This window comes from Mustela lutreola, chromosome 10, assembly GCF_030435805.1.
Source record: "Mustela lutreola isolate mMusLut2 chromosome 10, mMusLut2.pri, whole genome shotgun sequence".
In the NCBI taxonomy this organism is placed as follows: Eukaryota; Metazoa; Chordata; class Mammalia; order Carnivora; family Mustelidae; genus Mustela; species Mustela lutreola.
This window is the reverse complement of record NC_081299.1, coordinates 861,396-883,508: the sequence shown is the minus strand read 5'-3', so window position 1 is coordinate 883,508 and position 22,113 is coordinate 861,396. Positions and strand designations below refer to the sequence as shown.

Sequence of the window (22,113 nt, the reverse complement as noted above, 5' to 3'; positions counted from 1 at the left end):
ACCCTGCGCCAGCTTTTCCTCTTGTGGCTGACGTTTGCAGCGCCGTGTGCCCCCAGCATCCACTGTCCGGCCTGCGACGTTCATCCGCAGGGAGCCGAGTCCCGGCGGGAAGGCCCGGCCGTTGGGCTCGTGACCGAGGCGGGCGCCCTTGCCCGCTGGTGGCCGCGCGCTCCGGCTGGGTGTGGGGCGGTGGTGAATCTGCAGAGCCTGGCAGTTCCTGAACACTCATTCATTTATGCCGACTTTGTTCTTTTCTTTGCACTTTTACTGTGGAAAAGTGTGATCTCAGGAAGATAGAGAAGGGGCGACCCAGACTCGCAGGCCCGGTCCCCTTGGTGCCTCCCGCTCCACGCTGCTGGCCGCACCCCTGCAGCCCCTCACCGGCAGGTCCTGGCAGGGGGAGGCGAGAGCAGCCCAGGAGGGGTGTTTCCACCCGTAACTACCGTTCTCCCAGAGAAGTAACTACGACATCGTTATCAGTCCCAACAAAATTAACCTGAATTTCTTGATAAATCAAACACCAGTCTGCCTTCATTCACATCGTCTGGAAAACGTGTCTTCTCAGCTGCTTCCTGGAATCCAGGGACAGACAGGACCCCCGCACCGCAAGTGGCCGACTTGTCTCTGAAGGCCCTTTTGGTTTAAAGCGGCCGCCCTGTCCCTCTTTTCTGCCTTGACATCCATTTGCTGAAGTTTCTGGGTCGTTTGATCCGTTTCTGATGCTGGAGGCCTCCTTTAATGTCAGCCTCCAGCGTCTTCTCCGGACAGGATCTGCACGTCTTTCGTTGTGTCCGGTTTTAGGTACCTCGTATTTCTTGGTATAATTCGAAACACACGGCATCTCTTCCAAATCTCGTTTCCCCTCCGTTCGGAAGAGCAGGAATATATTTGGTTTTTATGACTGGACTTAGGTCGAGCGACGTCACTAAATCGTCTCAGTGACTTAATGCCGGATGTCTGCGTGCCCGGCGGATCGCTCCGCACACAGTCCTGGGATCTGAGAACATTTCCACTTCGAGCTCCTTGTGTTCCTTCCAGCGGGTTCTGGCTGGGAGCCCCAGCGGCGCTGAGTGGAAGCAAACGTGCTTGTTTTGCTCTCAGTCCTGCGGCTTTTTGTGCGTAGAACTCATGGAGTTTCCTGCAAACAGCCTTTCCCACACTGAAGACATCAGTGTGCAGTAGGAGATGGTGAAGTGCGATGTTGAATGTGATCAGTGCTTCCCCACATCAATCGAGTCGATCATGTGAGTCCCTTCCTTCGGTCTGTCCCCCGCGGTGAGTTGACCTGATTCTAACGTGCAGTCAGGCCCTGGGGTACCAAAGTTGCATCCATGCGCTGCTGTGGGATTCAGGCAGGGGATGCTCCCCACTTCCCCTTTCATTGTCTGGCTTTGGTGACAAAGGTGACAGGAGCTCCGGGAAGTAAGTCAGGGAGTGGGCCTTCTGCCCCTACTTCCCAGAAGCAGTGTGCACGCCTCGCGGGTTTCCCAGAACTTGGCAGGGCGGCCTCTGCGCCCCGAGCCCCCTTCAAGGGTCCGTCTGTCTATTGAGTTTCTTTTACGCTCATGGGATTCAACATTTTTCTTTTCTTCAAACCATTTTGATTACTACTATTTTTCTAATAACTTGTCCATTGTCTAAATTTTCACATTCATTGGCATAAAGTTGTTGACTGACTTTACTTTGTATTGTTTTATGAGATTATTTTTCAGTTTTGCAGATCTTTAAAAAACCCAAACTTCCCGTTTCCAGGGCCCTCTCTCTCTCATCTGTTTTCGTCGTGCGGATTTCTAATCTTTGTCATCTTCTTTCTTGCACTTTCTTTGGGTTTCTCTGGCAGGTCTTGGCTCACTTCCTTGACTGGACGTGGAGTCCGTTCCCCTTTCCGCGACAGATGCTGTGGGGCCGCAGGTTGGCGGGGCTCCAGCTGCATGGCCGGTCCCCGGGCGCTCCTGTCCTGTAACTCACTGCACCGTCTCCATGACAGTTTTTCCCTGGACCCTGGGTCATTTAGAAGTATGTTTCTTGGGGGCACCTGGGCGGCTCACTCATAAGCCTCCAACCATTGATCTCGGCTCCAAGCTTGATCTCAGGGTCACGGGATCAAGCCCCGTGCTGGGCTCCACGCTCAGTGGGGAGTCTGCTTGGGGCTCTCTCTTTGTCTCCCCCTGCCCCTTCCTGCCCACACCCTCACTCTCTCTCTCCTTCCCTCTCTTTCTAAAATAAATAAATCTTAAAAAAAAAAAAAAGTGTGTTTCCAAGTAGTTTTCTATTGCTTACTGATTTGGGCCGATGAATTCGGGCCAGAGAACAAGTTTTTAGGATCGTCTTTATTGAGGAGTAACTGGCGTGCAATATTGTGTTCATTTCAGGGGGCACCACAGTGATTTGAGATGCACCTGCCTTGTGAAAGCTATCCTTGTGAAAGCGTCCTGTCCCCATCTGTCACCATACAAAGTCATCACGACATGATTGACTGTGTTCCCTACTCCATACAAAGCTATGTACCCTTCCAGGCCTTTGAAATTGACTGACACCTGTTTTGGGCCCAAGACACGGCTTTCGTAAAGGTTCTGTGTTTGCTGTAGGGGACCCTGGAATCCTACGGTTGCCGGGTTCCGGGTGTCTGTCGGCTCAGTTTGCTAATGACGTTGTCCAAGTGCACGTCGTTGGCGACTTGTCTCTCCTGGTTTTGTTAGAGAGTGTGTCACCGTGGCCCACCAGAGTTGTATCTTGACCTTTTCCTTGTTCCGTCCACCTGTGCTCCGCTTGCTTTGCGACCGGTTAGTGGGTGCGCGTGGGCTTCTGGGAGCCGAACATCGGGTGCAGATGTCCTGCGTGGCTATTGCTGCTTTTCGCCTCCAGAATTCTGCGTGTTTCTAGATAACTCCGCCGGCCTCCTCTTCACAGTTCCTGGCCAGCGCGTCTCTCTGAATTATAAAGCCCGGGACCCCCGCAGCCTTGTGTTCTAGATGTCTCTTCGGTAGTGTGAAGTTGGATTTTTGGGTCGCTGTTACTGTTCTTTTCATCCAATTTAAGAAGAGACTTTTTATTTAACCGTGGCCATTTAACCTGTATGTATACGCTTGCCTTCACTTAGATTTTGACCTGAAGGGTTCTTATTTTCTAGTCAACTCTTCGAGCTTCTTAAGGCAGTTACAGTACAGTTTCACCCACCGTTTCTGCTTGTTTTCCGAGCAACGGCTGGGACCTGGGCGGCCGTGCAGCCAGAAGCAGGGAAGGCACTTCGAGCTGCTTGTTCAGCACGTCTGAGCAAATCGCTGTTTCGGATTTTACCCCACCCCCAATTCATCGGCGCCCTGTTCTGGGGCCTTTCACCAGCGGGTGCTGTGCCCAAGGGGCATCGTGTTTCAAGTTTTCCCCTGGAAGGTCAGTCCGCCCCTGCCAGCCGGGCCGATAACATCCTCACGCCTCCCAGCTTCTGTTTGGTTCAAATGATGTCTCCTCCCGTTGGCCTGGTCCTTATGGACTCGTGTGTTGGGAAAACTGAATCTTTCTGCTGTGGTTTTTGTGAGAATTTAAGAGGGGCCAAAGGCCACGCCCTAGAAGTGCCCTTTTTCACTGGACATTCCGAGTGTGTGTGGTTGGCGGGCACCTGGCTGGCTCAGTCCGTGGAGCGGGGACTCTCCTTCTTTCTTTCTTCCTTTTTGAGAGAGAGGGAGAGAGGGCTTGGGGAAGAGAGAGAGAGAGAATCTCAAGCTGAGTCCATGCCCAGCGCAGAGCCAGACGTGCGCTTGACCTCACCACCCTGCCATCATGACCTGAACCAAAGTCAGGAATCGGAGGCTCGACCAACTGCACCCCCGGGGTGCCCTGTGACTCTTGATGTCTGGACTGTGAATTCAAGCCGCACGTCAGGTGTATGCATCACTTACAAACAACATCTTGAAGAAAAAGTGGATAAAAAGTGCTATGATGTAGTCGTTTTCCGTGAAACTGTGGTGTTCTGCCTCTGCTCAGAGACTCGTTCCCCCCCGGGGGGGTCAGTCACACCATTGTCGCCAGCACATGGAGGTCATGACTGTGAAGCAGAACAGATGCCTCCACTTTGTGCAGATCTTCCAAGAGCTCTGCGGATCCCCGACCAGTAGGTCAACAGATTTTATCAACGGGAGGAACATTTGGCGTTTTACAAGATGCCTTAAAATTCTGCCTCTCAGAAGGGAAATGCATGATTCTTTGTGGCGTATCAAAAAATGGATTACTAGCACTGACTTATTCATGATTTGTCCAGGAAACATTATTAGGCTTTGAAAATACTTTTCAGTTAATTATTCTGAAGCAATGGCTAAATTAAGCAGTGAGAAACAAATTCGTCTATAATTTTAGCATCTCCTACATAAGATCAATATTTAATATCAGCGTTCTCCACAGACGAGCTCGGAGCGTTCCCAAAATGATGAAGTGTAATGAATATTCTGAAATTTCCTAAGCAGTGCTTTTGAGGGGCGCCTGGGGGGCTCAGTGGGTTAAAGCCTCCGTCTTCGGCTCAGATCATGGCCCCTGGGTCCCGGGATCGAGCCCCGCATCGGGCTCCGCTGGAGGCGCGTCTGCCTCGCCCTCGCCCTCTGCTGCCCCCGCTTGTGCTCGCTCGCTCTCCCTCAAACAAACAAACAAAATCCTAAAAATAAAGCCTCGCTCTGGAGCCGCGCTGCGCCCGCGTGCGGCACCTGCGCTTGGGCGAGTTGGGATCACCGCGTCCCCGGGGAAGCGCCTCTGCGGCAGGACCTGGGGCGGCCGGGCCGCCGCGCTGCTCCCGCCCCGCCGCATCCCCGGCCTCAAGCCCGAGCCTCTCCCCGGCGGCGCCCGCAGTGGAGCCCGCACTTGGGTCTCGTTCTCCTTGGTGTCCGGCCCCTCCGCCCGCCGCCGTGTGTCCCGGATGCAGCCGCGCGCGGGGCCCCGCGTCGTCCCCGGGCCTGGGCGCAGTGCGGGCCGCGGGGTCGGGCCGGGCCGGGCGGACGCGCGCGCGGGACTTGCGTGGGGCCGCGTCTCCGGCGGTCCGGGCGCGCCTGGAGGAGCGGTTCTGGGCCCCGTGGGACGCCCGTGTCGCCGCGGTTGGGACTCGGGGTTTGGGGCATCGTGTGCGGCGCCGTGTCGCGGTGGTTTTCCTTCCCGCTCGCCCCGCGACTACCGCGGCCCGGCCTCGCGGCCCTTCCCGCACCTTCCCCGGCGGCGGCGTCTGTCCTGAGCCTTCTGTGCCCGGCCGGAGGCGGGACGGCAGCTCCGGGCTCGGGGCCCTTTGCAGAGCCTGAGCTCGGCGCCGCCAGTGCTGCTCCCGAGGCTCCGGCTCAGGCATTTTCTTAATGTCTTTCCAGAGGAGAATTTGTTAATTCTTTTTTTTTTTTTTTAAGATTTTATTTATTCATTTGAGAGAGAGACAGTGAGAGCGAGCATGAGCGAGGAGACGCTCAGAGGGAGAAGCAGACTCCCCGTGGAGCCGGGAGCCCGAGGCGGGACTCGATCCCGGGACTCCGGGATCATGACCTGAGCCGAAGGCGGTCGTCCACCAACTGAGCCACCCAGGCGTCCCGAGAAATTGTTAATTCTTGTGAAACCCAGTATTTATGGCTTTTTAAAACTATGGCCTTATTCCTCTGTAACTGTGATAATTTGTTTGTAGCTAAAATTTCTGCTTCCCGAGATGGAAGAAGACGCCCGCCCGGCCCCGCCGACGCCGCTTCGGGACGGCCTCGCGCCGGCGGAAGGTGGGAAGATCCCCCCGGCGGCAGCTGCTTCAGCAACAGCGGAGACGCGTGATGGGCTTCGTCTCCCTCAATTCCGCGTCTTCGGACAGAGCGCAGCTCTTCAGCTTATGTGTTTTTCCTCAAAGAGGGAGCTTACATGTTCCTGTCTAGAGTTGAAAGAAAGATACACTATGGCTGAGAATCTTGAAAGGAGCAAACATGGTTTTCCCGCTCTCACATCTCTGTTGAGAACCAGATGCCGTTTTTATCCCAGTCCTTTGAATATGACCTATTTTTGTTTTCTTTCCCTGAAAGCTGTTAGAGTTTTAAAAATCACTGATAATCTCACATTTTTCTAAGACTTGCTTTGATTTGGGTTAGCGCTAGGCCTCAGGCAGGACAGTCCAACCCGGACTAATTTCCTCCGTCCCCCATCAACCCCCCCCCCCCCCCCCCGCTCCTTTCTCAGTACTGAAGAGAGATGTAATGAGGCATGCTGATGTGAGGTGACCTTATGTGACATATTGTGAGGTGAGGCGAGGTGAGGTGAGGTGAGGTGAGATGATCAATGAGATGTGTTGAGGTGTGATGTGGTGAGGTGAGGTGAGGTGAGGTGTGGTGAGCTAGAATGAGATAAAGTGAGGTGAGTTATGGCATTGTGAGGTGTGGTAAAGTAAGGAGTGATGAAGAAGCCGGGCTAATGTGAGGTGTGGTGAGGTTAGAGAGGCGAAGTGAGATAATGAGGTGCAGTGTGGCATGGTATGGTGATACGAACTGAGGTGAGATGTGGTATGGTGAGGTGAGGGGGGTTGAGGTGAGGTGACCTGTGGTGACATGAGGTGAGAGATGGTTTGTGGTGTTGTGAGGGCTAGTGATGTTTGGTGAGGTGAAGTGAGGTGTGGTGATGTGAGGTTTGGTGAGGTGAGATGAAGTGTGGAGTGCAGTATGGTGACATGAGGTGAGGTGAGGTGAGATTTGGTCAGGTGAGGTGAAATGTGGAGTGCAATATGGTGATGTGAGGTGAGGTGAGGTTGAGGTGTGGTGAGTTGAGGTGAGATGAGATGTGGTAAAGTGAGGTATAATGTGGTGTGGTTTCATAGTATTGTGAGGTATGGTGAGGTGAGGTATGGTGAGGTGTGGTAAAGTGAGGTTTGGTGAGGTGAGGTGTAGTAAGATGAAGTAGAGTATGGTGAGGTGAGGTCAGATGTGAGTGTGGGGTGTGGTGTGGTGTACTGAGGAGAGGGGAGGTGTGTGGTGAGGTATGGTGAGCTGAGGGTGAGGTGTGGTAAGATGAATTGAGGTGACTAAGGTGAGGTGAGTTGTGGTGTGGTGATGTGAAGTAAGGTGGTGATGTGAGGTGACACTTGGTGAGATGAGGTGTGGTGAGGCAGGCTGTGGTGTGGTTTGTGGTGTTGTGAGATGAGGTGTAGTGAGTTGAGGTGAAATGAGGGGAGTCGAGGTGTGATGAGCTGTAGTGAGATGAGGCCCGGTATGGTGAGGTATAATGTGATGTGAGGTGAGGTAAGATGGGGTGAAATACAGTGAGATGATGTCACGTGAGGTGAGGTGTGGTGTGGTAAGGTGAGGTAAGATGAGGTGTGGAATGGTGTGGTATGGTGAGTTGAGGTGAGGTGAGGTGTGGTGTGGTAAGGTGAGGCATGATGAGGCCAAGTGAAGTGAAGCATGGTGAGGTGAGATGAGATGAGATGAGTTGAGGAAAGTCGATGTGAGGTGAGTAGAAGTGAGGTGAGATGAGGTGAGGTATGGTGAGGTGAAGTGAGGTATGGTGATGTGAGGTTTGGTGAGTTGAGGTGTGGTGTGGTGTGAGATGAGATGTTATAGGGTGAGATGAGATGTGAGGTGAGATGAGATGAGATGAGGTGAGGTGAAATTAGGTGAGGTATGGTGAGGTGAGGTAAGGTGTGGTGCGATGAGGTATGGTAAGATGCACTAGGGTGAAGTGAACTGATGTGAGGTATGGTGAGGTGAGATAAAGTGAGTTGTGTGAAAAGGTGAGGTAAGTTGAGGTAAGATTAGGTGAGGTGTGGTGAGGTGAAATGAAGTTAGGTGAGGTGAGGTGTGGTGAAGTGAGGTGAGTTAAGATGAGGTATGGTGAGATTAGATGAGGTGTGGTGTGGTGAGGTAAGATGAAGTGAGGTGTGGTGAGGTGAGATGAGGTGAGGTGTGGAGTCGTGTGGTATGGTGATAGGAAATGAGGTGAGGATGCTGTCATGTGTAGTTTCTGGTGAGGTAAGGTGTGGTCAGGTGGGTGAAGTGAGGTGGTGTGATATAGTGAGATGAGGTGAGGTGAGGCATGGTGTTGTGTGGCATGCTTTGCAGGGTTGTAGGATGTGGTGAGGTGAAGTAAAGTATGGTGAGGTGAGGTGAGGCAAGGTGAAATGTGGTGAGGTAAGATGAGGTGAGTTGAGGTGAGGTGAGATGAGGTAGGTGAGGTATAGTGAGATGAAGTGAGTTGCGATGTGGTGAGGTGAGGTGTGTGGTGTGGTGATATGAGGTAAGGTGTGTTGAGGTGAGATTAGGTGAGGTATGGTGAGGTGAGGTGAAGTTGGGTGAGGTGAAGTGTGGGAGATGAGTTGAATTGTGGTAATGTGAACTGAGGCATGGTGAGATATGGTGATATGAGGTGTGGTGAGCAGAGGTAAGATGAGATAAGATTAGGTGAGGTATGGTGAGGTTAGTTATGGTGAGATGTGGTAGGGTGAAGTGAGCTGATGAGAGGTATGTGAAGTATGGTGAGGTGAGGTCTGGTGAGATGAGGTGAGTTGTGGTGTGGTGAGATGAGGTAAGGTGCGGTGAGATTAGCTGAAGTAAACTGAAGAGAGATTAGGTGAGGTGAAGTGTGGTAAGATGAGGTGAGATATGGGGATGTGAAGTGAGGTGTGGTAACATGAGGTGATGCTTGGTGAGGTGAGGTGTGGTGAGGCAGGGTGTGTTGAGGTGAGGTATGGTGTGGTGTGGTTTGTGGTGTTGTGAGGTGTAGTGAGTTGAGGTGAAATGAGGGGAGTTGAGTTGTGGTGAGGTATTGTCAGGTGAGGTGTGGTGTGGTGAGGTGAGGTAAGATGAGGTGTGGAGTGCTGTGGTATGGTGAGTTGAGGTGAGGTGAGGTATGGTATGATGTGGTGTGGTTTGTGGTATTGTCAGGTTTGGTGAGATGTGGTGAGGCAAGGTAAGTGAAGTGTGGTGGGTAGAAGCAAGATGTGGTGTAGTAAGTGATAAGAGGTGAGATGAGGTGAGGTGTGGTAAGGCAAGGCATGGTGAGGCAAGGTGAACTGAGACATGGTGAGGTGAGATGGGATGATATCAGGTGGAGTGAGATGAGGTGAGTTGAGGAGAGTTGATGTGAGGTGAGTGGAAGTGAGCTGAGCTGAGGTGAGGTGAGGTATGGTGAGGTGAGGTGAGGGGCAGTGATGTGAGGTTTGGTGAGGTGAGGTGTGGTGTGGGTATGAGGTGAGGTGTGGTGTTGTGTGAGATGAGGTATGGTAAGGTGAGGTATGGTGAGGTAATATGTGTTCTGGTAAGGTGAGTTGTGATGCAGTGAGGTAGGACAAGGTGTGCTGGGTGAAGTGAAGTGATATGAGGTATGGTGAGGTAAGGTGAGGTGAGGTAAGGTGAGGTGTGGTGAGGTGAGGTTTGGTGAGGTCAGATGAGGTCAGGTGAGGTGTGGAGTGATGTGGTATGGTAATTGAGGTGAGGATAGGAATGGTGTGGTATGGTTTGTGGTGTGGTGAGGTTTAGTCAGGTACGTTGTGGTAAGGTGAGGTATGATGAGGTGAGGTGGTGAGATAAAGTAGTGATATAGTGAGGTGAAGTAAATCATGGTGATTGAGGTGAGGTGTGGTTAAATGAACTGAGGTGAGTTGAGGTGAGATTAGGTGAGGTAAGGAAAAGAGGAGGTGCGGTACAGCAATGTGAGGTGAGGTGTGTTGAGGTGAGGTGTGTTGAGGTGAGATTGGATAAGGTGAGGTGAAGAATGGTGACATAAGATGAGGTGAGGTGAGATGAGATGAAGTATGTAGAGGTGGGTGATATGAGGTGACTTGAGTTGAAATTACTGAGGTATGGTGAGGTAAGGTAAGTGAGTTGAGGTGAGGTGTAGTGAGATGAGGCGAGGTGTGGTACAGTGAGGTGAGGAATTTAGGTGAGGTATGGTGTTGTGAGGTTAAGTGAGGTATACTGAGATGTGGTAGGATGAAGTGAGTTGTTGTGAAGTATGGGTACGGTGAGATGAGGTGAGTTGTGTATTGTGGTGAGGTGAGGTAAAGTGTGTTGATGTGAGGTGACGTGAAGTGGTATTAGGTGAGGTATAGTGATATCAGGTAAGGTATGGTGAGATGAGGTGAGGTGAGGTGAGTTGAGAGAGAAGGTGAGGTTTGGTGAAGTGAGGTAAGGTGTGGTGAGGTAAGGTATGGTGAGGGAAGATGAGGTGAGGTGAGTTAAGATGAGATTAGGTGAGGTATAGTGAGGTAAGATGAGGTGAGATGAAATTAGGTGAGGTGACAATATTTCTTAAACTTTTCTGTCAGAGAATCCCTTTACATTTTTAAAAATTCTTGAAGACCTGAAGAGCTTTCATGTTGATTATATCTTTTAATATTTACTGTATTAAATATTAAAGCTGAAAATTTTTTGTATTTATTCACTTAAATTAGCAAAACTGAACCTGTTACATGTAACAGAAACCATCGGTCTGTCAGAAGACGGATTCTCACACGCGCATCTGTGTTAGCCCGTGTGATACTATGTATCCCGGGACCTTCCAGAAGACTCCGCTGCACACTTACGCAATGAGAATGAAGGCGCAAACGATGCCTTAGCGTTGTTAGGAAAATGGTTTCTGATTTTGCAGACACTCTGCAGCGGCCTGTGGCACTCGCACCGGGGCTCCCTGGGCCGCACTCCCAGAGCCATTGCTCTGAGACACCAGCCGCTTCTGGGCCCGCCGGGTCTGCGTCGACCCAGGGCTTCGGACCTGCATGACTTTCTCTGCTCTTTGTCTTTTCTCGGGCCTCGGTTTCTAGAACGAGACAAACGAGAGGCCCCGGAGTTCGCCGTTGAATTCCCTCCTCCGGAAGCGGGGAAGGGAGCTGGCGCGCGGCGCGGGTAAGAGCCGGGGCCGGGGCCGGGGCTGGGGCTGGGGCTGGGGGGCAGCGTCCCCGCAGCCTCGCGGGCGGCCGCGGCGGGAAGGTGGGGCTGCGCTGCGGGGCCAGTCGGCGCCTTTCCGGGTTCAGCCCCGAGCAGGGGCCCGAGGCCGGCGCCGGCGCCCGGGAGACGAGGGCGGCCGCCCCAGAGGGAGCGCGGGCCTGGAGGAGCTGGAGGCCCCTGAGCCGCCTGGAGGAGCTGCGCCGGGAGAAGGAGCTTTGCGTCCAGAGAACCAGGTGAGGGACGCCCGGCGGCTGCTCAGGGGAGGGCGGGACGTCGGGGTCCTAGGATCGTCCCCCACTGGCCCAGGGACCCGCCCGCCCCGGCTCCCCGGCCGGCCACCCGCTGGGTGCTGGGTGCTGGGTGCTGGGTGCTGGGTGCTGGGTGCTCAGCGGGAGGCCGCCTCTTCCTCTCCCTCTGACCCTCCGCCCGCCCCGCCCCCTTATTCTCTCTCTCTCTCTCTCAAATAAATTTAAAAAGAAAAGAAAACAAAAAAAAGAAAAGAAAACCAAGTGGGGAGGGCGGAGCTGGGGGGAGGGAGCAACGGGGGCGTGGTGATGGGCGGGGCCATGGGGAGAAAGTGGTGGGTGGGGCAGGGTGGCCCCGGGCTCGGGGAGTTGTGGGTGGAGCCACCGAGGGAGGTGGGGAGAGCTGGGGTTGGGGGGCGTGGCGAGCGGTGGGGGGCGGGGCGAGCGGTGGGGCGGGGCGAGCGATGGGGGCAGGGCGAGCAGTGGGGGCGGAGCAACCCTCGTTCCAAGAGGCGTCGGCGCAGCCCTCTGACCCCGCGGACCCCACGAGGCCCCGCGGCTGGACCCTGGCCGTCCTTGATGGAAGACTTCCTCCTGCCTCCTGGGCGGTGGCGGCCAGCTGCAGAGGCTGCCCTCTCTGTTCCCGCCGGGCCTCGGCCGGGCCGGTGCCTGCCTGCGTGGGGCTTGCCCTCCGGTGGACGGCGCCGCCCCAGCAGACCCCCGCCGCTCCGCAGGCCCCTCCCGCTTCCGCGTGCTCCCGGGGTGTCTGTGCAGAAAAGTTCGAACCCGCGGAAAGGTTGGAAACTTTGGGGCATGGGTGTAGCTGTCGCTCGTGCACCGCGGATCGCCTTCTCCGGTCCCGTCTTCCTCCGTTCATGTGATTTCTTTTTGCTCAGCTATTGGCCAGCAAACTGCGGGAATCGCAATACTTTACTCCCAAATACTAAAAACACAGAAATATCCTGTGCAGAACCTCCGCTTGCTTGCTTCCCCTAAGGAGACGGAGTCCTCGCCACACCGCGCGCCCGTCCTGTGCAGCTCCTGCACGTCCTCGGACGTGGTTTGGAGCTGCTTTGGTTGTGCTAATCCCAGGAACTAGAATTTTGAGTTGGGTTTAGTCCCGGCCCACACATTGGCTGGTGGTCCTGATGGGTCTGTGAGTTCTGGATCACCGAGGAGGGGCTACCGCTGTGGGCCCTGTGCACAGCCCCCAGGGCTCTCCCCTATGCCCTTGACATGCCCGAGCTCATTCCTTTCTCATTTGAGAATTCTCATTCTCATTTGGGCTGACGTCACCCAGGTGGTTTTCAGAAACCAGACGTCCAGCACCACGATCATGCAACCGGATTGTGGGAGAGAAATCCCTGGAAAGATGATGTGACCTCGCTGTCCCCTGGCCCGTTGGCCTGGGCATGGGGGACAGATGACCGTGTCCCCAGCCTCAGCAGGGGGAGCTGGAGGGAAAGGCCCCACTCCGCCCTGAACCCCACTGTCGTTTTCTGAAGATGGGGGACAGTCAGAGGCACCAGGGGAGAGCTTGCGGAGAGAGCGCACTCCGGACAGCCATTCATCCCGATTCTGGCTTGCTTCCAGAGGAGAGCTGCGTGCTTGCCGTCGGAGGATGGAGCTCATCACCCAACAGCAGGCGAGCGTGGCGGCTGAGATGGCTGTGGAAAGAGAGGCCAAAAACACGTAGGTCGCCTGCTGGGGCGCTGAGGGGGGCAGGCAGTCGGGGCTCAACCTAGTCCCACGCCAGCCAGGATCTGTGCTAACACCTGCGGCCTGCAGGTGCTCGAGGAAGCAGACTAGCTGCCCTCCGCTGTGGGAAACAGACACAACCCAAAATGGAAACAAAGAAACTAGTGATCACGAGGACAAGAAAGCTGGTGGCCGTGAGGTCAGGAAGGGTGACTACTTTGAGACAGGCGGCCAGGGAGCCCTCCTGAGAAGTTACCTCCAGGCTAGGACCTGAGTGACAAAAACAACTTGCCTGCTTGGACCAGGAAAGAACATTCTGGGGGGTGGGGATGTGCGAAGCCCCAGGAGCGCCCAACAGAGGGGCCACTCGGTGGTGACAGTGCAGGGGTACCAGCAGGCTTCAGGGAAGAAACGTCAGGATGGCTTTGCCTTGAACACCCAGCCCGGTGGTGCCTCTACCGAAACTAGGGGGCAGGGCAGGCAAGGGGGTCCGTGGCTGCCGCACAGACACACTGGCTTGGAGCTCCGCACACACACGGGGCTGGCGTCTGCAGGTGCACCCAGTGCCCCTGGGAGCCAGATGGTGTCCACGCGCTTCAGCCCTGTAATTTCATAGCAGGCCTCAGAGAGACTTGGGGACACTAGTGACCTGCCCAGGGTCACCCTGCTAAGAAGGGATGCCATGGGACTTTGGTCCCGGCGCTCTGAGCTGGAGCCTGAGGGCAGCTGCTCCACTTGCTGCCGGGAGAGGGAAGAGCGCTCACCACAGGGGCCAGCGCCAGGCCCCACTGGCCCCAGGAGGGCTGATGGGGCTCCTGGCCACTAGGTGCTGGGGTTCCAGGGGCCACAGGACAGACAGGGCCAGGAGCCCGCCAGTGCTTGGAGCAGCAGCTTTGGGAAGCCTGCAGCCCAGCCCCCGCAGGGAGAGACAGGCTCTTCTGTAGGATTTTTAAAGCCTCCTGATTCTGTGGACACAGCAGGCCAGGTGTCCAGAAACGATGCCTGGACCGATCAGCATCTCACAACCCCTCCCCAGCCGTCCGCGTCTAGGGTCCTGATTGTGGTATCCACACAGCCAGGTCCTGTAGTCAGCGTCATCCTAGGCTCTTCCCGAAAGGCAGCCCCACTGGCTACCCGGTTTATCACAGTGTCCCTGTCATTATGTCAGAACACACCAGGGGTTAGGACGACTGGGTGGTGCGCCGGACCGGCCCCAGCTCCAGCATGCAAGCGGGGAATGACGTGAGGGGACGCAGAGTGGGCTTAGAGGCGAGAGTCTCGCACTGGCTTTTTGGCCACCCAGCACAGTCCTGGGGCAGGGGCACCGGGCCCTTCCCGGACCTGAGTGGCCTGCAGTTTGGACAGGCTGGAGCCCGGGGAGCCGGCCCGGCGCTGGGGGAGAGGGGGCCGTGGCACGACCCGGTCAGGTTGTCTGGCAAGTTCTGTGACTGGCCAAGCAGCCAGCAGTGGGCACAGGATGTCGCACCCGGTCCCCGCTGGTGGATTTAGACAGGTTTCTCTCAGGAAGATGAAAAGGCGACCCTGGTGGGTGTGGCTGCAGGGGGTCTCGGGGCCAGGCCACCGCCCCCACCCCGCTCCCTTGCCCCCCTGCCCTGTGTCTCAGCAGTGCAGCCCTGGGCCGCCTCCAGGCGGTGTCCGGACGCCTCTGCAGGGAGCTGGACACTGAGCGAGTCCTGCAGGCACAGATCAGGGAGCTGCTGCGGAAGCACGAGTGAGTGTGGCGTGGGTTGGGGGTGCACGTGGGAGCCTCGAGCTTGACCTCTGACTGCCCTGAACCTGGAAGGAGCTTGTTTAGTCATTGAAAGACAAGACTTCCCGTTTTTTGAAATGCTTCCCACTTTCTCCATGTTTGTTTACATTAGGAGACCTGTGAAATCTGCTTTTCCTTCCCCCTTTCCTGCCCTGTGCTAACAGAGCTGCCAGCACCGTTTTACACAAGTGTTTCAGGGGTGCCCGGGGCAGCTCAGTTAGCTAAGCGTCTGGCCGCTCCAGCGCCGTGGGCTCAGGTGGTGATCTCAGGGCTGAGAGGGAGCCCCAGGCTCTGCACTCAGCGGGGGTCCGCCTTCTCCCCCCACTCACACTTCTCCCCCCACCCCCCCACTCACACTCTCTTTCTTTCTGTTAAAAAACATTTTTTAAAGTATTTCACAACCTTTGTGAAGGCTCCGCCAGAAGAGAGTGTTGCGTTGTCCTCAGTGTTTGCAGACCAGATCGCAAAGATCAGCTTCGCCTCTAGCTCCTTGAAGCAAGAAAGGGATCTAGGAGGGGTCAGAGCTCTCTTGTCCCTTGTGCCCTGCTCCGCCTGCATAGGGGCCCCCTCCGAGTGCTGGCCAGGTGGCCTCTGGGAAGCACACAGGAAGGCACAGAGAGGACCAGGACAGGGCGTCGGCCACAGGCCACACCTCTGCTGGAAGAACCATTGCGGGCCCCCAGCAAGTCTCAGGGCCGGGGACCAGTCTGGAACCCCTCCCTCCTGGAAGCTCAGCGCAGTCCCGCCGATCCCCAGCTCCTATGGGATGAAGCACAGCCCCCTTCCCATAATCTAGAGAGAGGAGGGAAGGAGAGAAAGGTGGCCTGGATGGTGGATCCTTCTGTGAGCAAGCCAGAGAGGATGAAGGCGTTACGTGGTCCTTGCTTGACAGTTGAGCCCAAGGCCAGGGCTCACCAACCAGCACCCAGCTGGGCAGTCGTCTTCACCAGAGCCACAAAAAAGCTGTGGTCCTGCCTTGTCAGATTCCCAGATCCATCTGCGCTCCTGTGCATAGCGGGGACCCAGTGCGTCCACAGTTGAGCACGACAAGCATTCTCTCAGCCTTCCTAGAGGGTTGGGAAGCCAGGAACAGTGTGGCTGAGTGGTTCTGACTGCCAGGAGCAGTGTGGCCGAGTGGTTCTGACTCAAGGTCTCCCCTAAGGATGGCAGCCAAGGCAGCAGCATCTGAAAGCTCGCCCGGCTGCGTGGGGTCAGCTTCCAGGCCCACTTAGCTCTCCCCAACAGAGGCCTCCCCCTAGGGCTTCTCGGAACAGGACACTGAGCCCCCAGGTGAGCGATGCGGAGGGGGAGGGGAAGTAGCAAGCCCAAAGCCCCGGGGTCGTCTCAGAAGTGACATGCTGTCCCTGCTGCAACATTTGGATCCACAGAGGCGTGGTGGGGGCAGGGCCTAGGGTGTGCATATGGGACGCAGGGTCACAGGCCGTCCCCTTGGGAACCGGCCACCTCGTGTTGAGTCTCAAGTTGGCGTCCAGACGTCGGCAGAACCAGCTGCCGAGCCCACAGGCGCCCAGCGCGTGGGGAACTGAGCCTTCTCCTCACCTGGGCACTTCCGCCTCTGAAATGATGCCATCGCGCGGCCGTCACGGTGGCGCACGGTGAGCTGAGCGACTGTGCTTCTCAGGGAATCGCAACAGTGACAGGGACACAGATGAAGAAGGAAGCTCTGTGTCCAGAGAAAGCAGCTGCTCCCCAGAGCACAGACCGCCGTGCCCAGCTCGGGGCAGGACTGTCTGGGTCGTGAAGGGCGTGTGCAGAGTGGGGCCTGGCCAGCCCTCTGCTGCGGGTGGACTGGGCGCTCGGCCCCGAGGAGCCGAGTCTGTGTGCTTCCCCAAAACCTCCTGCATGCGTCTGGCCCTCTGACCTTCCTGTCACGGCTACCTCTCTCTGACTGACCATGCTGGTTATTTGGAGAAGGTGGGACCTTAGTGAAACCCCCATCTATTTCAAGCCTAGGGACCCCATAATCAATCAGCCAAACATTCTTGCCACCCGTCCATGCCCAGAGCCCAGAAACCCCCAGAACCCCAGCCCCCTCCCCTCCATGTCCCAGTGCCACAGGGAGCCCCCTTCAAGGGCAGCGTCTCTCACCTGTGCCCCTGGCCTATTTCAGGGTGCCACCCTGTCCTCAGGCCAGGAGGGGGCCGGTGCGGGTGGTGCCCATGGGCCATCCAGGTGGAGATCCAGGTTCAAGCAGGGCAGGGGCCGCAGGTGCTGAGGTGAAGGGGGAGCCTCGCTCTCCAGCAGCTGCAGGCCCAGAAGGCTCCCAGGAGGACGTGCTGACCTTTCACCGGTGTTGGTCAAAACTGGCTGTCCAGGCCCTCCCAGACCCCTGGAGTGGACACTCCACGGAGGGTGCGGACCCAGGTCTCCCACACCTTCGCCGACACAAACAGAAATGTCTCTTGTTTGAAGGAGCAGCATGTGGCACGTCGCCATCCAGGAGAGACAGCTCGAGGGTGCCCAGAAGTCTGCCCTGGAGGAGGAGGCAGCCGGCAGGAAGCACCTCCGGGAGCAGGCGGCCAAGCAGCTCCGCAGGGAGGAGGCCGCCTCGGAGAAGGCGGAGCGGAACCGGCTGCTGAGGGTGAGGTGGGTGGTGAGGGCCTGCGGGCGCGGGGGCTCCGCAGAGACGGGCTTGTCCCCGCAGAGCCCTGCCCCCGCCCGTGGCCCGGCCGGAGTCGTCCTCCGCGCCGCCCCTCCCCCGGCTGGACCTGACACCCACTTTTCCTTCCCTTTCCTCCTCTGGCTGCTCCCAAGGGCTCAGACCCTGCAGTTCCCAGGGTGCAGGGGCCTCCTGTTGGGCCACTCCTGAGCGGGGCAGGGCACGTCGGCACGTGCGCCATGGCCCCGCCCCACTGTGAAGGGAGCACCCCACTCCCTGGGCACAGCCCCAGCTCCTTTCCCGAGGTCCTCGCGACTCTTCCCCTCCCCGTCCCAGCCAGTCCACTGCCAGATTGCTCTGGGAACCAAGCCCCCTGTCCCTCGCGGGGTCCTCAGCCACCCCTCCCCTCCAGCTGGGTCCTGGTCCTGCCCGTGGTGCCCGCCCTGCCCCATCTCGCCCCTCGCCCTTAGCACGAGCACACGGGTGCTGCCGGCCTGGTCCTTCGGGACACCTGTTCCCCAGGCGAGCGTGGCCCCTGCAGAGCCGAGGCTCACGCGTGTCTGTTCCCACGGCCCTGTGCCCCCGCAGGAAGTCCACGTACCTCCAGAAGGAGCACGGGCTCAGGCACCAGAAGCTGGTGGAAGACGCCCAGAGGAATCGCAAGGCGGCAGTGAAATTCCTGAAGGCTTCCCTGAGGAGGTAGCATCTTCAGACTCTCTTCCCGTTGATACCCCTGAGGAGAAACAGAAGAATGGATCCTTTGTTTTTGTTTTAAAATTCCCCAATTTTATTATTAAATCATCACTTTACTGTTAAAAAATAATAAAACTGTGTTTTTAGTTTTGAGCTGATCACCTGCTTGTTCTCAGAAGAGGACCTCCCATGAGGTGGCAGCAGCCTCCAGTCCGGGGAGACGTGTTTCCGTGTGTCCTCGTGACAGACGGATGGACAGACGGACAGACGGACGGACAGACAGATGCCCCACACGGCACTGTGCCTTCCATGTCGCCACAGTCCATTATTTCCCTGGTGGACATGCCCAACCCCCAGGCTCCTCCTAGTCCTGTTCTTGCTCATCAATGAGATTTTGGTCCTTCTGGTGAAAAATGCGCCTTCCCCCAGATGCCGGGAGCAGGAGGAGCAGGAGGAGCAGGAGGCCCGGGCACACATGAGGAGGCGCATGGACGCAGTCCTGGCCCTGAAGAACAGCGTCACAGCCAACAGGGTAGGCGCCCGGCTCACAGCCGTTCATCCCCAGAGGGACAGCCCCAGAGCCTCCCAACACCCGCAGAGCCCCGCGCAACCCTCCAGGAGCCTGTCCAGGCAGGCGTGTGTCCTTCCAGGCAGGGCTCCACACCTGCACACCGCTTGGCCCGGCCTGCCGCGTCTTCCTGAGTCCCCGCTCCTCCGGACGGGAGTCCCATGTCCTCACACTCCCCACTCAGTCGCTCCCCCAAGGATCTGTTGTCCCCCGGTCTGTGCTGGCCCTAGCCAGGTCCTAGCTGGGCGGGAAGAAAGCCCCCAGACCTGTCCTCAGGGGACCTGGTCTGTGGAACGAGTGATGACAAGTCGACAAGGCTCCAGGAGGACCAGGGCTTCCTGAGGCCGTGGGCAGGGGTCCGGGATCTTCCTGAAGGAAGCGACACCCCCGGGGCCTCAGGTATGGCAGCTGGGCCTGGAACATGGAGAGAGGAAGAAGGGGAACAGCATTTGCCAAGGCTTAGAGGCAAGAGAGAGCAGGCCTCTTGGTGGGAAACCCAGGGAGGCCAAGAAACAGCCAGTGGGCAGAGGCCAGCAGAAGGCAGCGGCCGCGCCCTCAGACTGCGGGTCCCTTCGGAAATCTCAGAGCTAGTTTAACTTCACCCGTGAGACAGAAAGTTCCGGGGTGAGAGTGCACATGTGTGTGCCAATGCTCTCGATTCCCAAGGAAACGCTCCGGAAATTTCAAGCGTGGAGCCAGGCGAAGGCGGAGCTGGCTGAGCAGAAGGCCCAGACTGAGAAGGAGATGATTCTGGCCCAAGGTGGGGACGCCTTCAGACAGCTTTTCCATCAGCGCAGGTGCCAGGAGCTGGAAGCCCAGAACCGGTGAGTGCGAGGTGCGCTCCGGGGAGGAGCCCCTGGGCCAGCCCAGTCAGGCAGGCTGCTTCCCTCCCCGGTCTTCCCCCTCGCATGGGGGCTCCAGCCCTCCCGCCACACCCTGCTCCCCAGACCCCAGCACGTGGGGCCTCCCCCGGGCCCCAGAGCCTTCCGGCCCTGTCTCCCCAGCGCAGCCCTCCTCAGGCTCCTGGCCTGGTTTCCCGGTTCCTCAAGACCTGCCCTGAGACCCCAGAGTGGCTCGCTCTCCCTGTCTCTGGGTGGTCCACGACCCTCCTCTCGGGGGCTCTGGGCAGCCTGGGCTCCCCTTTCTGATTTCCTCCAAAAGGGCACCTGGTACTAAGCCTTCTCACTAACCTGAGACCCCCCCCTCAGCCCTTTGGGGTCCCCGTACCTCGCCCCCCAGGCTGCCCCCACCCTGCTTCCCGCCCCCAAGTCCCCCGCAGGAGTGGGCTTCCCGAGATCCCAATATCAGTGTTCTGCCCCTGCCCACCTCCTGCGGGGCGTGTCCCTTTCCCCACTAGCAGCCCCCAGCCCCCGACCCATCACGGCCACTGTTAGGGTCTACCCAGGGCTGGCCTCCTGGTCATCTCCCTGGGAACAGCCTCTCCAGTCTGGGAGTCACTGTGCCCTGAGTGTCACCACAGGAGCTTTGCCGTCACCCCACCCCACTGCAGGCTCCTCTGGACAGCTCCACCGAGGCCCTCTGACCCCCGCCATCTGGCACAGGCCTAGCACAGGGAGGCCAGCGGGGAGGAGCCGGGATGAGTGAGTGTGGCCTTGCTTTGTGCCTCAGTGGGCGTGCCCCAGCCGCCGGCCTCGAAGCCAGGAGCCAGGGGCCACACTTGTGGGGTCAGGTTTATTGTGGGGCCTGGGCCTAGGCCAGGCTGGGCCAGAACTTCAAGTCCTGGATCTCCAGCCTGGCAGCCCTCCTGGCCTCATCTGCTCCCTCAGGAGCCAGGGGCTCGAGCCAGGACCAGTTCCTTGCAACCCTGTGCCCAGGGGCTGGACCTGGGTCCCTGCGGAAGTGTCTTCTGAGGGTCAGTGCTGAGCCAGGGCCGCCTGCCCCCACACCCCCCCACCCTGAAGCCGATCGAACCGTGCATCTCGCCCACTCTGGCCCACACAGTGTTTTCCCACAGCACCTTCGAGGAAGAGCAGAGACTCAGAAAGCAAGAGATCGTAGGTCGGATTCTGAAGGAAGAGGCCAAGGTCAAGAGCAGGAGGAAGAAACAGTCGTGCCCTGCCACAGCCCGGGACCGGCCGGCTCTGCGGGAGCGGACGTGGAGTTACATCACGAACATCTGTGAGGGGCAGGACACAGCAGTCCCTTCCTGTCACCTGCTGGTGAGCCGGGAGCCCTTCCAGTCAAACGTGTGCACCTCCAGGGGCGCAGACGGATGACCCAAGGGCCCGGGACCTGGCGTCATTGTACCATCCCCTCCAACTAAGATCCAACCGAAGAAACTGCCCGTCCCGCCCCAGGATGTCTCCAGCGTGCTCTTCCTCAGGCTGTCCTTGCTGGGGCACCCCACGGGGGCGGGCATGTCCTCTCCACAGCACGCGGGCGGCAGGCCACGGGGCGCCCACCAGAGAGCTGTCCTTTCCTGGGCGATGCCGCAGGCACACGGACAGACCCAGGTCTCTGGTGCCCCATCCACAAGGGAGCCACGCCCTGGGGACTCCACTGCAGGAGGCAACATGGTGGCTCAGGTCGCCTGACCTGTCCCTACGTAACTGAGACAGGCCAACGAGCAGAGGCCAGTCCCGGCCCAGGGGGCATTTGTGCCTCAGACTCCTGCGTCCTCCGTCTCGTGCCTGCCTCATCCCCTCACGCCGGCAACCCTACCGAGGGCCGACTCCGGCCAGCCCCCCGGGCAGGTGACCTAGTGACCTGTCTTCGCAGGTATGGGGCACAGACACGAGCCCCCCCTCCTGAGCCCAGTGCAGCACTTCTGCCCTCGTATACCCCAAAACCTCGAGGTCCGGGGCACTGGCTCCAACAAACGCACGGCCGCTAAAAGCCCTCGGGGCACTGCCCTCGGCCTCTGTGGGGCCTTCACTCTGCCCCGAGGTGGTCTTCAGTCTCCTGCTTCGCAGCCCCGTGTCCACGCTGAGCTGGCGCTCCTCCCGGCCTCCCTCCCGGCCGCCGCCTCCTCTTGCCCCCCGGGGCCCTCTGGCCCCCTGGCCGCAGTCTCCAGCCAGCTGCCCCAGGAGCCTTCCCTGCCCGTCCAGACCGGGAGCCCTGGAGGGAGGCTGTGCCCAGGCCCCACTGAAGCCCAGTCCCAGGACAAGGCGTCCTCCGAGGGGTAACCATGAAGGACTTTTCCAGAGTGTGGTTCATAGCAGCAAAAATTAGAAATCGTGCAAAACTAAGGGTTGGTGAGAAGACACCAGTAGGTGTCTTCTGGATTCTTGTGGGTGTTGGAGAAAAATATTTCATGCTGTATAAAGATACTTATATTTTAAATGGGAAAAGTTACAAAACAAACTGTGTTCCAGTCCCCAGGTAAGCCCCAAGGGCTCTCTGTGAGGGTTATTTTCTTCTCGCTGATCTGTAGCGTCCCTATTTTCTGTGATTCGTTACCACCTTCTCTTCCCCAACAACAGGATGGCGACGCGGCCACACACCCCAGAGCCTCACAGTTACTGGAAGCCATTTCCAGCGAGTCCGTCCAGGGAGATGCCGGGAACACCAGCTGGGAAGATGACACGCTGGCCGAGCCGGAGATCCCCGGGCTCTGGAAGGAAGACTATAAGCCGTACCAGGTGAGCGCTTCCTGCGTCCAGGACCTGAGGTTGGAAATGCGGGGCGCC

The 22,113-nt window shown here is 57.8% G+C and overlaps 1 protein-coding gene across 1 annotated transcript in view; it reads left to right on the top strand.

Annotated features, from left to right (window-relative positions):
- The window catches only part of CFAP74 (cilia and flagella associated protein 74), a 61,517-nt gene that overhangs the window by 4,478 nt on the left and 34,926 nt on the right, over positions 1 to 22,113 (top strand). Inside the window, exons 2-12 of the mRNA XM_059138302.1 lie at positions 5,642 to 5,726; positions 10,745 to 10,826; positions 10,955 to 11,101; positions 12,707 to 12,805; positions 14,439 to 14,543; positions 17,016 to 17,189; positions 17,791 to 17,901; positions 18,325 to 18,427; positions 19,130 to 19,287; positions 20,439 to 20,643; positions 21,907 to 22,065. Coding sequence (XP_058994285.1) covers positions 5,642 to 5,726; positions 10,745 to 10,826; positions 10,955 to 11,101; positions 12,707 to 12,805; positions 14,439 to 14,543; positions 17,016 to 17,189; positions 17,791 to 17,901; positions 18,325 to 18,427; positions 19,130 to 19,287; positions 20,439 to 20,643; positions 21,907 to 22,065 — 1,428 coding nt within the window. The remainder of the gene's footprint in view (positions 1 to 5,641; positions 5,727 to 10,744; positions 10,827 to 10,954; positions 11,102 to 12,706; positions 12,806 to 14,438; positions 14,544 to 17,015; positions 17,190 to 17,790; positions 17,902 to 18,324; positions 18,428 to 19,129; positions 19,288 to 20,438; positions 20,644 to 21,906; positions 22,066 to 22,113) is intronic.